Raw genomic sequence first — 14,865 nt, forward strand, 5'->3', positions numbered from 1 at the left:
GCGGATGTTGGCAATTTGATCTCTGGTTCCTCTGCCTTTTCTAAAACCAGCTTGAACATCAGGAAGTTCATGGTTCATGTACTGCTGAAGCCTGGCTTGGAGAATTTTGAGCATTACTTTACTAGTGTGTGAGATGAGTGCAATTGTGCGGTAGTTTGAGCATTCTTTGGCACTGCCTTTCTTTGGGATTGGAATGAAAACTGACCTTTTCCAGTCCTGTGGCCACTGCTGAGTTTTCCAAATTTGCTGGCATATTGAGTGCAGCACTTTCACAGCATCATATATCCACTCTTTATTTTAGATTCTTATTTCATATAGGTCATTACTGTGTATTGAGAAGAGTTTGCTGTGCTATACTAGCCTAATTTATTCTTGCCAACAACTGTTTCAGGGGTAAGAGTGAGGAGCCCAGGGGCACAGAGATAAGAAATTGTCCACCAGGCTGGTAAACCCTGCAGAGAATAGAGATGTCTGTATTATTTACCTCTGTATCCACAGTGACTACATTAACGCCTCATTTTGAAGTGCAAGTATTTGTCGATAAACGGGAGGTCTCATAGCTATCAGTAGTAAGTGACAGAGCTGGGACTTGAACCCAGATCTCCGTGCTCCAGAGGCTGTACTTTTCACCACTACACTACCTTCTCCCTATGCTTGCTGCCTCTCTACTTCTCCTTTAGGGATATATACACCTGGGATCTGCAAAACCACAAGATAAGCATCATACATCTTTTTGGAGCAAAAATTTAACTCAACGTATAGGCAAAAAAATTTGGTTAAAGGCAACATTGATATGTTTTTAGAGTAGAATAGAAATTTTGCTTGGGGTTTTAAAGATAAAACTGTAAACTTCAATGAAATCTGTTTTTGATGACTGCTTCAGGCTATGCCCGTCTGAAGTATGAGTTAGCATGCTTCAGAAGCAGTGCTTCCAAGGGAAAAATGGAAAATCACTGTGTTAGATGGACTCCACAGGGATGCCAGTTTCCATGTATGACAGCTGAGTGATTCCTTCTCAGGCTTCTCTGGCCCACTGAATCATACAACACAAAGTCAAATCCTGTTAAAACTCCTCAAAATTGGATAAAATATTTACCTTTTAAGTCCAACAAAAGATAGCAAACTTGCCAACTTGAAAGGATGTTTTTCATCCTGTGGTTTCTTAGAGATTCAGGCTGAAGAGGTGCCTGAAGTGAGGTGGATCCAGAGATGTGAGCTGCTGTGTTTTATAGATGGCCAAATACTTACCTGATGTCCCTTTACAATTTTAGGGAATTCAAACTGATGACAAAGGTCACATCATAGTAGATGAATTCCAGAATACTAACGTAAAAGGTGTCTATGCAGTTGGGGATGTGTGTGGAAAAGCTCTTCTTACTCCAGGTAATGTTTCTTCTTTTGGGGGCGGATAAGGGAGGCTCTGTGTGTTATATAAAACTATAGAGCTTTCTACAGTCAAATCAGCTCAAGCAAAGTTAAAAAGATGAGTGTCTTTATGATAAAAATGTTTTGATATGGATGTTGGTTGGGTACCTGACATTTTCTGAATAATTTCCATTTTTGCTTGGAGAATGCTTTTTAGTAGTATTCAATTTTCTTTCAAAGATTTTTAAAATGCTTAGTGAAGACTGAAACTTTTGTACAGATAATACAGTCACCCTCTGAACAGTGCTGGAAATTAGAATCCGAGTTGTGTTCATGACCGTGGAAGGAAGTGTCTTTGGGAACTAGTGATTTAGAGTGGCTTTCCTATATTTTTGTAAGAAAATATATATTTTAATCTTACATATTTCTTACATACAATTTAGTCTTTTAAAAAGATTTTATAGGGGTATAACTGATTTACAGTTTTGTGTTAGTTTCAGGTGTACAACAAAGTTATCAGTTATACATATATACACTCTTTTTCAGATTCTTTTTCCATATAGGTCATTACGGAGGACTGAGAACAGTTCCCCGTGCTTTACAGTAGTTCTTATTCAGTTCAGTTCAGTTGCTCAGTCACGTCCGACTCTTTGCGACTCCACGAACTGCAGCACGCCAGGCTTCCCTGTCCATCACCAACTCCTGGAGCATGCTCAAACTCATGTTCATCAAGTTGGTGATGCCATCTAACCATCTCATCCTCTGTCGTCCCCTTCTCTGCCTTCTGTTTTGTATATAGTGGCGTGTATATATTAATCCCAATTTCCCAATTTCCTACCCTGACTATTTAGTCTTGATACAACTAAGACTGATTGCCATCCCCTGAATCCCATGCCTCAGCCTACTGCCTGAGTTAACTGATGTCGTTTCAGGCTCTCTACCCACTTCTGTTGGCAACATCCCTCCATCACCTTCATTCTGTCCCCTCTAGGGCCTCACCCACCTTTCCATAATCACCCAGTTCTTACTCACAATGGAAACTTCCTTGGTCACACACCCCAAGCCCTTCACCTCCTTTAGGAAGCTCTTTCAACAAAAGCAAAACAAGCAAAGTTTCAAAGACTTCATAACATAATTGAATAGCCGCCAAAAGTTTTGTTGGAGTGAAGAAAATTTCTTTAATATCCTACTGATGCCTTACTTTGGGAAAAAACTTTTTGTCAATTTGAAGTCAATAAAATTAAAAACCAGAGCTTATATTGAACTCAGGCATTTGTTCTAAAAGACTGTTAAGAATAAAAACAGGCTAAGGAAGGTAAACTTTTTAAAAAATTAATAAGAAGTAAAAATAATTTTTAAAAGAAACTTAAAATATTCCTGTGAAGTAGCTGATTGTAAAGTAGAAGTAAAGATGCTTGAAATAGATGCTTGAGATAGTTTGTTCCGTAAATATTGTATCAAAAAGCTAATATCCTCATTAAGAGGTAATTGCCACTGGAAGAGAATAGATACATGTATATGTATGGCTCAATCCCTTTGCTGTCCACCTGACACTTATCACAACATTGTTAATCAGCTATCGTGTGTGCTTAGTTGCCCAGTCATGTCCAACTCTTTGCAACCCCTGCCGGAGTCCTGTCCATGGAGTTCTCCAGGCAAGAATACTGAAAGCATTCCCTTCTTCAGGGGATCTTTCCAACCCAGGGATCGAACTCAGGTCTCCTGCATTGCAGGTGGATTCTTTACCATCTGAGCCACCAGGGAAGCCTTTAAGAAGCTGTATTCCAATATGAGATAAAAAGTTTAATTTAAAAAAATAGATAACTGCCAGATGTTTGCGAACTTGCAAATGTGTTTCTTGCAAATGTGTGGGGGGATCGTAATGGAATGTGTAGAATTCGTATAAGCAAATTGTTTTGGATTGTTAACTAAGGCATTGATAGGTCTTTATTATATAGAAATGAATATTGTAATGAGCACTGATGAAAAACTTAAAACTTGTGTGTTAAGCCAGATGAATAAATGATTAGTAGAACAATTCTGCTATGTTAAAATGAACAATAAGCTAGACACTGATTTTAAAATATCTTTGTAGTTGCAATTGCTGCTGGCCGAAAACTTGCCCATAGACTTTTTGAGTGCAAAGAAGATTCCAAATTAGACTATGACAACATCCCCACAGTGGTCTTCAGCCACCCCCCTATTGGAACAGTGGGACTCACAGAAGGTAGGTGGTTAAAAATGAAGGTCATTTATGGTGTCTTCCCCTTCTCTGCTAACTTTAGCTAGGTGTCTGTCTGCTGACTAAATCTATCTCAGCCCCCCCAAATTACAATTCTTTTTACTGGGTTGGCTAAAAAATTCATTCGAGGTTTTCCGTAAGACGTTACAGAAACACCTGAATGAACTTTTGGGCCAGCACAGTAGTTAGCTTCTTATCACATCTCCAGTTTCTTCCCCAACTGTTAGTAATTTGAAAGTGTAATTCCTTTTCCCTACTCCATTTTATCTGTCTGACTTTTTAAAGCTTTTTAGTTTGAACTAATTTCAAATTTAAGGAAGAGTTGCAGAAACACCAGAGTACTCCTGTCTGCCGATCACATTTTTGCTTTATCGTTTTCTCGCTGTTTGCATACACATACTTCAGTATCTATTTCCTAAGAACAAGGCCATTGCCTTACAGAAGCAGTTTCAAATGGGAATATTTAAATACATGCAATATTATCTAAACTTTAAACCTTATTCAAATTTGCCAATTACCTCAGATAATTTTATATTTAACATTTCCCCCCAAGTCTTGCATGTATTCTAGGATAATACAATATATTTACTTTTGATACCTCTTTGGTCTCCTTTAGTCAAGAGACAGAATTCCTTAGCTTGTCTTTTGTCTTTCATGATACTGAGGTTTATGTTGTAGAACGTCCTTCCTTGTCGTTTTGAGTAATTTTCCTTTATGACTTGATTCAGGTTATGTATTTCTGGCCATCTCTCTGACTGCTCGGTGGAATTGTTTCAGTTTCTGATAGGTGCTTTTTCCCCCCTGCCTTACAGATGAAGCCATTTATAAATATGGAAAAGAAAATGTGAAGACTTATTCTACCACCTTTACCCCAATGTATCATGCAGTTACCAAAAGGAAAACAAAATGTGTGATGAAAATGGTTTGTGCCAACAAAGAGGAAAAGGTATGCGCCAAGTCCAGTAAGCCGAAGAGCGTCTTCAAGATTGGCAGGGGTGGAGGTGTTTTCATGAGGAGGGAAGGGAAGAGACCTAGTAAAGCTTTTTCTGGTTCAGCCAGCACAGTGGCTCTTTTATCTGTCTCTCTATATTGGAGTTATTCATAATGTTTCACATAGAAAGAGGGTTCCACTGCATTGAAAATGTAAGGTGGAGAGGAATTCCCTAGCAGTCCAATAGTTAGGACTTGGCGCTTTCACTGTTAGAGCCTGCGATCAGTCCCCGGTTGCAGAACTAAGATCCCACAAGCTACATGGTTTGGCCCCAAAAAAGAAAAGTGTAAGTGGAAAAGGATGTCATTGACCAATAGGCCAGAACAGATAGGCAACTCAGAAATATTGGTAAGTGTAAGAATTTAATGTAAGAAGTTTAGATTTAACGTAACCAATCAGTCAGGAAGAAGTTTATATAGTAAAATGTTCTGAGATAATCGATTATCTTTTGTGGTTTAACATTTTGAGGAACGGCCAAACTGTTTTCCAAAGTGACTGCACCATTTTATGTTCCTTTTAGCAACATACGAGGGTTGCAGGTCCCCTTCACCTCCACCAAGACTTGTTACTGTGTTTTTAATTGTGGCCATCCTAATGGATGTGAAGTGGTATTTCATTGTGATTTTGGTTTGAAGTTGAACAGTTTCCTTTTTTTTTCTTAATAATTTAAAAAATGGATTTTGTTTTGATATTAGGTCAGCTTATTGGACTTTTCTAGAAATTGAATTAAATACTAAGGTGGAACTTAGCAATATGGGAACATGGCTCTGTGAGAAATGATGCCTAAAGATTCAGATGTAGGTTCCAACTTTTCTTATGAAAGAGGACATAGTTTGTATCTGAATCAACTGGGCCCTTACACTAAAAGCCATGAGACAAGGTCCTGGCTTATGAAAATCAGTATCACTGAAAGTTAACAGAAGCAGAGAATCAGTATGAAGAGAAGTAAGTAGTTTGGCAGCAAGATAAAAGTTGCCGTTTCTTGCCCTGAATGTTCTCAGTAGCCTGAGATGTCCACTTATTGAAACAGTGAGGTCGTTACTTACCTCTTCATATCTGTTATTTCTTTATACCGTTTATCATTCATTTATTTGGTAAACGTTACCTGACAGTCAACTAAAGGCTAAGAACTGGGATATGAACAGAAATAGCATAAGACTCATGCCATCACCAGAAGCTGTTTGTGAACTCAGTTTTAGATCACCGTATCTAAAAATTTAGCCATGTTGAATATATGCAGTGTATGATTTGGGATTTCTTTGTCTTATATTGAGATATACTTTTTTTCAACTGTTAAAAAAAATATATATATATATATAAAAAACAAAATTTGCATCTTAACCATCTTTAAGTGTACTGTTCAGGTATATTAAGAATATTCCTGATTTGTTTTGAAGCACAATATTTTTGTGGTGAAACTTTATATTCTCTAACTTTGTCTTTCAGCAGACTACATGCCCTAAAAATATTTGCTGGAGATGAACATTAACTAGTTTTTAAATATATTTAGATGAACACTAACTAGTTTTTAAATATATTTAGAAACCTCATTGGAAAGTGTGATTTGAAACAAATGCCTCTTGATGGTCATCTGTGCAGTCAGCCAGCACGTGTGGGATGAGTGCCTCTAAGAGCTATCTCTGTGCTAGGCCAGATGGATAGAGTGGAAAGCAAAAGTGGACAGAGTCCCCTCCATCTAGAGATTAATGTCTGCTGGGAAAGACAGACTGTAATTGTCCAGTCCCCAAGTAATACAACTTTGCAGTTGTTATAGAACCATGATGGAGTAATACTGGGACTGAGTGCTCGCATGGGTGCTTTAACTTGGTCGGAAAGGCAGGTGTAGCCATCTGAAGAATGAAGGGACTTTAACACTTGAGAGGGGAGGAAAGAGTGTCCAGACAGAGGGAACAGCCTGTGTTCCATCAGGAGAGAGCGTAGTGAATCCTCAGGTTGGGAGGAAAGCTGGTGAGGCTGGAAAGCGGAGAGCCTTTGGGAGAGCTGAGTGAGGTGGACAGTGGAAGGATGTTGGGGCAGAATTATGCAGGGACATGTAGGCTGTTTTATGCTATATCAGGATTAAAGATGTAAGTTTTTTTAGAGGTTTTTAAATACCAGGTATCTCTCATGACTAGACTTCCCTGGTGGCTCAGAGGGTAAAGTGTCTGCCTGCAATGCGGGAGAAGGGGGTTCGATCCCTGGGTCAGGAAGATCCCCTGGAGATGGAAATGGCACCCCACTCCAGTACTCTTGCCTGGAAAATCCCATAGACTGAGAAGCCTGGTAGGCTACCGTCCATGGGGTCGCAAAGAGTCGGACACGACTGAGTGACTTCACTTCACTTCTCATGACTAATAAAAAAATCATTAGTGTACAAATGTGTGTGTGCATGTGTGCACACGCCTAGAAGGAGATTGATCACAAGGAACTGGCTCATGCAATTGTGGAGGTAAAAACATTTTTTCTTTTCTTTTGCAGGTGGTTGGAATTCATATGCAGGGAATTGGATGTGATGAAATGCTGCAGGGCTTTGCAGTTGCAGTGAAAATGGGAGCCACAAAATCTGACTTTGACAACACGGTTGCTATCCATCCTACCTCTTCAGAAGAGCTGGTCACACTTCGCTGAGAACCCAGAGACTTGTGTGGCCGGCAGCTGGACCAGTAGACCTTCGGGAAGGAACCAAATCATCACGTTTACTTACTGTTCCCACTTTCCGTATTTCTTTATCGTCATCAGGATCTTCCAAGTGTGGAAATTTTCAGTCAGCTTATTTCTGTACTTAGAAATTTGTTTTGTTTTTCAGGATTGATTTTTCACTTGGTCACATCTCTCAGTAATTACTGTTTGTTTTATTAGTAGCTCTGGGCTGGCTGGTTTTTGTGTTTTTGTTTTAGCCTCATCCTAAGTATAAAACTATATGAAGTACAGTTAAATGAATGTTCCTGAATGAATATTGCTTGCTAATTTTTATAGAGGAAGATGACAGTTGCTCTTCACATTTAAAGAATGCAAGTACAGAGTGATTTTGTTTTTTATGAAGCCAGTACTGTGCTCTGCATATTGCAAAGCTATTTCAAGGATGTGAGTTTTCTTTAAAAACATATAACTTAAGAGGCATACCTCCTGTATTTTATTCTTTATTTTGTTCTAAATGATTTAAAATGATTCCTGTTGACTTTTAAGAGATGAAGTTCATCAAATTTGGGAAAGATTTGAGGAGGCTGGTTGCGTGAAGGACATTTGAGAAGTGATCCTGGCTTTCAGGAGAGGGACTCAAATACTTCCAAAGGCTTTTCCTCTGCCAAGAGCTCATAGTTCAATGAATGGTTGCAATTTTTGTATGTGTTCTTGTCATTTTATTTTTTTGAAAACTGTTTCCAAAAATCTGAAAATAAAATCACAGTCTTTTCTTCTTATAATATTTGTTATGAGTTAATGGGTGACAGTTCATTTTCTAAGAATATTTCAGATTGAAGGGTCAGATGGCCAAAGTGAGCTACTTTGAGTAGGCTTAAGGCCTTATGGGAGAGAAAAGAGATTTTGCTTTTATAAGACCAGAGGCATAATAGAAACATTTAGTGAATATAATGGTTGAGAAATCATAAGTTTTTAGCATTTTATTTCCATTAGCCTTTACCAGCTAGGTTAAGTAAGCTGGTTACATTTTCCCATGGCTTTCAATAGTGACTTAGTGCTACTGACTTCTGTCATTAAGCCTTTACTGAATGTCTTCCTGGTTAGCCATGACCAGGTTGCCACTGTACTGATGGATTAAGTAGGTCCAGTCTCAACAAAAGAAAACTGTCACTAGTAACCAGGTTATATATCTGTCATCGAGAAAACAGGGTCTAAAAACCTGGACGTGAACTGACATAATCACTGCTGGCCAAAAGGGCGTGGCCTGCAGTCCTGGGCTCCGCTGACCTGGTGGGTTTCCTTTTATCGCAGGAGCCCCCCACACTCCCTTTTTTCTGGTTCCAGAGTACACCAACCTGGAAATAACCTTTTCCAAGTGTTAGTCATCTTTCTCATTAGTCCTCAGCTCAGTCCAGCCTGCAAGCCGATCACCCAAGTTGCGAGTGAAGGCTCAGATACATGAGGCAGCCTGGTGTAGGTGCTCAGTAGGAAGGAAAGCTTATAGTACTTGGTTTCTTCAAGTAACCATATAATCTAGCATAAGAGGGAGAATTCTACACAAATAACTGGGATTCAAAGCGGCGTGTTAAGCATAGAGTGACCGTATAATCTATTGACTAGAATGGGACACTTGGGGAGTGGGAGGGGCACTCTTAATTAATTGGGACCATAGACACAAATTTGTACTCTTGTGGGAAAAGGGGACAGTGCCATCCTAGTGAGGCTTTGGAGAGGTGGAAGGATACAAGTTCAGAGGAAGCAGAAACTACCAGTTTTCTGGGAAAACTAAGAAAGAGGTATGTAGGATTTGGAATTGGGGATTGTGGAGGAGGTCAGAGGATGTGGGAGGTACAGCGGGGCAGAGATGGCCACGTATACATGGGGAATGATAAAGTTCAACTTGACTGGAGCTGAAGAGCATGTGTTAGCTGAATGTTCTTTCCCACTTGTCAAACCTGATGGTCTGGTAATATATTGATACATAATGAACTGCCTGAAAACGGGCTTAACCTAGCAATCATTTTCTTACACTTCACAATTTTGCTGGTCAGGAATTGGAGCAGGACGGAGCTTGCAAGGATGACTCTTCTGTTGATGTTGATAAAAGTCAATTGGTGGTGTTCATATGGCAGATGGGCTGGCTTAGTGAGTCTAAAACAATCGTCCATGTGTCAGACACTTGGACAGGGGTGACTGGCTGAAAGGCTGGGCTCGGCTGGGGCTGTCAACCAAACTGCCCACGTGTGGCCTCTCTAGCATGGCCGTCTCTGAGTTGATAGATGGAAGCTCAGGGCTCCCAGAGATTGTTTCAGGATTCCCAGACAGGCACTGCAAGCCCTATGACCTAACCTTGGAAGTTCTAGAATGTCACTAATACTCTGTGTTATCAGTTAAGCAAGTCACAGAGGATTTAAAAGGGAGTGAATTGGACTTCAGCTGTCATTGGGAAGAGTGGTAAATTTGTGGCCATCTGTAATTACACACACTAATGGCAATCTACTCATTTTACAATGTTTGACTAACACCGCCTTTGTGAAGACTTCTTTCACGGTCTTATGCGTATGTATTCCCATAATTCCTTGTCACATAAGGCGGTCTACACTATGTGTTCACCTCGCATATGTCACTTTCTACTTAGTGTCAATCATTTTCTGTATTCTCTATTTCAGTTTTGTAATATTCCTGGTATATTATACAGCAAATTTGGCTGCACGAGGAAGAAGGTATGTGATTGTGTGATTTTTGAGACTAAGATCTATATTTAAAAAGAGCCCTGTAACCCTAACCGTAACATTTTAATCCTTAACTTTTTTGTGAAAAATGGGTAAGCAGGATTTTCAGGCCTTCAAACTTTCCATGAATTTTTGTGTGAATCTGACCTCCAGGGAAACAGGTAGATACAGAAGGTGATTTCCATTGTGCTCTACTCTGAGAAATACTCTTTTTTTTCCATTACCATTGATACAATAATTTAGCATGTTGACTCATCAATAAAGATCAAAGTCAACATTTTAAAGGTAAGAATGATTGTATACAGTCATTTCTAGGTTTTATATAGCGTACTTTAAGTGCTATTTAATGTCTTAGGAGAAGTGTCAAAACATGCTAAATGGTAGGTAGCACTGGCGTTAAATCTAGATTTTACATACAATGTTTATGCAAACAAGTCCCCTTAAGTTGTGTAAGCAAACATTTGTTCATTTTGCATGTTCAACCTCTAGACTCCATATATTTGAGGAATCCGAACCTTACAAACCTTGGAGGCGAAGCCCAGCTCCCCACATAGAACCTAGAAATGCTTCCTAGACTGGTACAAGGCTTCCCAGTCTCCCTTGCAGCTAAGGAGGAGGCACATGGCAGACTTGGCCAATCAGACGCAGCCATTCCTGAGCATTCAAGAAACCAGTGATGCAAAGGAACAGGTATAGGAGGCTCCATCCTAGTGGCAGGTGATGGCCGTCGTGGCAGTAAAATCAAGGGGCAGCCTGGCTGCAGCCCTAGTGCCTGTCTTGTTGGTTTCTAGCTGTCGTGATCAGAACACCATGACACTAAAGCTGACCTCGCTGGCCCATTTCCGAGCCATGGTTTTGGCCACTGTGACTCTGGCTGCCTAACTTCTGAATATGGATCACCAGTCCTCCCAAGATTCTGTGAGCTACCCTACATAGGATACCATTCCTTTTGCTTAAATTAGTCCATGGTTATCTGAAAGTTACACTAACCCTGTCTTAATTTCCTAAAACCATCTTGAATTTCAAGAAAGCTTGTCTATCTAGGTGCACTTGCTGCAGTGCCATTAAATACTTTTCCATGTTCTTTGCTCCCTTCAAAGTCAGGGAGCACACCCTACACATTTCTGTGCTGTGTGTTCCTCTTCTTCACTGCAGCGTCCAGTACTGTTGAGTGACTGGGAGCAGTGGGAGATGACAGTAGAAAATTAGGTTGTGCTATGTAAAGAGAACCTTGATAAATGGATGAGAAGAAGAGCAACAAGGAATCATTGAAGATCGTCAGAGGAGGAAATGTCATCAAAGTGGGGGTTAGAAGATGAAGGTGGAAATAGCAAAAAAGAGAGTAGGATGGAGATCAGCAATGGGGCTGATACTGTCTTTGTGTGAGTCCATAAAGGGGCCAGACTAGGGTGGTGGCAGTGGGAGTGGAAAGGAACGCATGCAAGAAAAATTGTATTAAAATGAACCTGCAGAATTTGTGAGCTGGTTGAATTTAGGGCTTGAGGGGAAGGGAGGAGTCAAAACTAGGCCTGACGTTTCCAGCATGAGGGACTGGGAGAAGGATGATACCATTCATAGAAAGACCATTAATAAAATACCAACAACAGCCAGAGGAACTGGTTGACAGGGAGCAGATGCTCCAAGATTTAGGCATGTTGAGCTTGTGGTCCCAGTAGGGTCCTGGAGATAAAGAAGCTGGAGTTTAGAAGAAAAGTCAAGACTTGGGAGAGATTTGTGAATTACACACGTGAAGATCATAGTTAAAGCCACAGGTCTATCCATGACCCTTAGGGAGTGTGATGAGAGACAAGGCCAGAGCATCAATTAAAGGGTGGATAAAGGGCTAAAATCTTGGAGGAAAAAGACAGGATAGGAATAAAGTCATGGGGAAGGTGCTCGGCGAAAAGGGAGAAGAGTCTTAGGCCACTGAACCTGAAGGCAGAGGAATGTTCACGGGAGTGTCAGTGTTCTTCAGCCAAGGAGCATCCCATCTTTGAGCAAGTTTTGCGTGCGTGCTAAGTTGCTTCAGTTGTGTTCTACTCTTTGTGACACCATGGACTGTAGTCTGTCAGGCTCCTCTGTCCATGGGATTTTCCAGGCAAGAATACTGGAGTGGGTGGCCATTTCCTCCTTCAGGGAATCTTCCTGAACCAGGGACTGAACCCAGGTGTCCCACATGGCAGGTAGATTCTTTACTGTCTAAGCCACCAGGAAAACACCATGCTTGAGTGCGGGGAGGAATAAATACTAGAGTGAATAAGACATGCTTTCATCATTCAGTTCAGTTCAGTTCAGTCACTCAGTCGTGTCTGACTCTTTGTGACCCCATGAATCGCAGCACGCCAGGCCTCCCTGTCCATCACCAACTCCCGGAGTTCACTCAGACTCACGTCCATGGAGTCAGTGATGCCATCCAGCCATCTCATCCTCTGTCGTCCCCTTCTCCTCCTGCCCCCAATCCCTCCCAGCATCAGAGTCTTTTCCAATGAGTCGACTCTTCGTGTGAGGTGTCCAAAGTACTGGAGTTTCAGCTTTAGCATCATTCCTTCCAAAGAAATCCCAGGGCTGATCTCCTTCAGAATGGACTGGTTGGATCTCCTTGCAGTCCAAGGGACTCTCAAGAGTCTTCTCCAACACCACAGTTCAAAAGCATCGATTTTTCGGCACTCAGCCTTCTTCACAGTCCAGCTCACATCTATACATGACCACTGGAAATGGGGACATGCAAATCAGAAACTACAGTGAGATACCACCTCACACCTGTCAGAATAGGTATTGTCAAAAAACACAAATGCTGATGAAGATGTGCAGAAAAGGAAATCTTATTATACTCTTGATGGGAATGTAAACTGGTACAGCTAATGTAGAAATAAATATATGGAGGCTTCTATAAAAACTGAAAATAGAACTACCATATCATCTAGCAATTCCACTCCTGGATGTATATCTGGAAAGAACAAAAACACGAACTCAAAGATACATGTACCCCAGTGTTCACAGCACTTGGAAATTATTTACAATATCCAAGATGTATGGAAGCAAGTGTCCATCAAGGGATGAATAAAGAAGATTTGGTATATATGTGTGTATATATACATGTGCTGTGCTGTGCTTAGTTGCTCTGTTGTGTCTGACTCTTTGCAACCCCGTGGACTGTAGCCCAGCAGGCTCCTCTGTCCATGGGATTCTCCAGGCAAGAACACTGGAGTGGGTTGCCATGCCCTCCTATTTTACATACATACATACAATGGAATACTACCCATCTGTAAACAAGAATGAAATAGCAACAACATGGATGGTCTATTATGCTAAGTGAAATAATTCAGAGAAAGATAAATACTGTATGATATCATTTTTGTATGTGGAATCTAAAAAATATAACAAACTAGTGAATATAACAAGAAACAGACTCACAGATATAGAGAACAAACCAGCGGTTACAAACGAGAGGAAAGGGGAAGGGGCAATATAGGAATAGGGAATTAAGATATACAGGCAGTTATGTGGAAAATAAGCTATGATGATATACTGTACCACCCAGGGAATATACCAGCATTTCAGAATAAGTATAAATGGAGTATAGCCTTTAGAATTGTGTATCACTATACAATACACCTCTAACTTAGGTAATTTTGTACATCAACTATCCTTGAATTATAAAAACAAGAATGAAGTTCTGACATACTCTGTGATGTAGATGAGCCTTTAACACATTATTCTGAGTGAAACAAGCCAGACAAAGAAGGACAGATATTGTATGCGTCTACTTATACAAGGTGCCCAGAATAGGCAAATTCATAGAGACAGAAAGTAGAATAGAAATTGCCAGACTCGGGGGAGGAAGGTGTGGGGACTTAACATTTAATAGGTGCTGCTTGGGATGATGAAAAAAAGTTCTGAAAATGGGGAGTGGTGATGGTTTCATAACATAGTGAATGTACTTAATCCCACTGAATTATGGACCTAAAATGGGTTATAATGGTAGATTTACTTTATATTTTACCTTATTAAATTTTTTTTAAATAATGCAGGGAATAAAATAATATCTGGAACTGCTGCAGCCATCTTGTGGCCATGAAGGCAAAATTTTGCCATAGTTAGAGGATGTGAAGATGATTCATAATGACACTGGTGTTGTTGAATTAACGAGACCCCAAAATATCTGTCTCTGCATTTGTTATGTGAGATTAGAAACTATGTATTATTTCAGCTATATTTAGATATATCTTTTGTTACTTGCAGTTAAAATATTCTAAACCAAAGAATACATTTCCATAGTTCTGAGTTTGCTTATATTATAAACAAAAAATGAACTTTTTCTTGTAAAAATTTAATTTATAAAACTCTGCATTTACAAAATTGTAGGAAATACCTTTTACATTAAAAAAACTAGCAGGATTGTTTTCTATAGCAAGTTTCATATGTGATAGCATATGCAAAGTATTAGCAGTTATCAGACATTTAGGTAATAATGGCACACCACTCCAGTACTCTTGCCTGGAAAATCCCATGGACAGAGGAGGCTGGTAGGCTCCAGTCCATGGGGTCGCTAAGAGTCGGGCACGACTGAGCGACTTCACTTTCACTTTTCACTTTCATGCATTGGAGAAGGAAATGGCAACCCACTCCAGTGTTCTTGCCTGGAGAATCCCAGGGACAGAGGAGTCTGGTGGGCTGCCGTCTACGGGGTCGCACAGAGTCGGACACAACTGAAGCGACTTAGCAGCAATAAAAGTTAGTTCCTTTTTCCTTAGTGTTTTAAAAATACTTAAGTCTCAAAATTCTACTTATATAAAACCTCTGGAGTATATTGTACCACTACTGAATAAAGTAACCTATATTATATATAAAACATCTATAAAATACATAAAATTCATAAAAAAACTTTCTGTTGA

The 14,865-nt window shown here is 40.0% G+C and overlaps 1 protein-coding gene across 1 annotated transcript in view; it reads left to right on the forward strand.

Annotated features, from left to right (window-relative positions):
- Positions 1–8,017, forward strand: part of GSR (glutathione reductase) — a 45,359-nt gene extending 37,342 nt beyond the window's left edge. The window contains exons 10-13 of the mRNA XM_010838812.1: positions 1,272–1,383; positions 3,461–3,592; positions 4,420–4,553; positions 7,077–8,017. Of these exons, the coding sequence (XP_010837114.1) occupies positions 1,272–1,383; positions 3,461–3,592; positions 4,420–4,553; positions 7,077–7,226 (528 nt within the window). The 3' untranslated portion in view covers positions 7,227–8,017. The remainder of the gene's footprint in view (positions 1–1,271; positions 1,384–3,460; positions 3,593–4,419; positions 4,554–7,076) is intronic.
- The last annotated feature ends 6,848 nt before the right edge of the window (positions 8,018–14,865 follow it).

Source organism: Bison bison, unplaced genomic scaffold, assembly GCF_000754665.1.
Source record: "Bison bison bison isolate TAMUID 2011002044 unplaced genomic scaffold, Bison_UMD1.0 scf7180017864105, whole genome shotgun sequence".
Taxonomy (NCBI): Eukaryota; Metazoa; Chordata; class Mammalia; order Artiodactyla; family Bovidae; genus Bison; species Bison bison.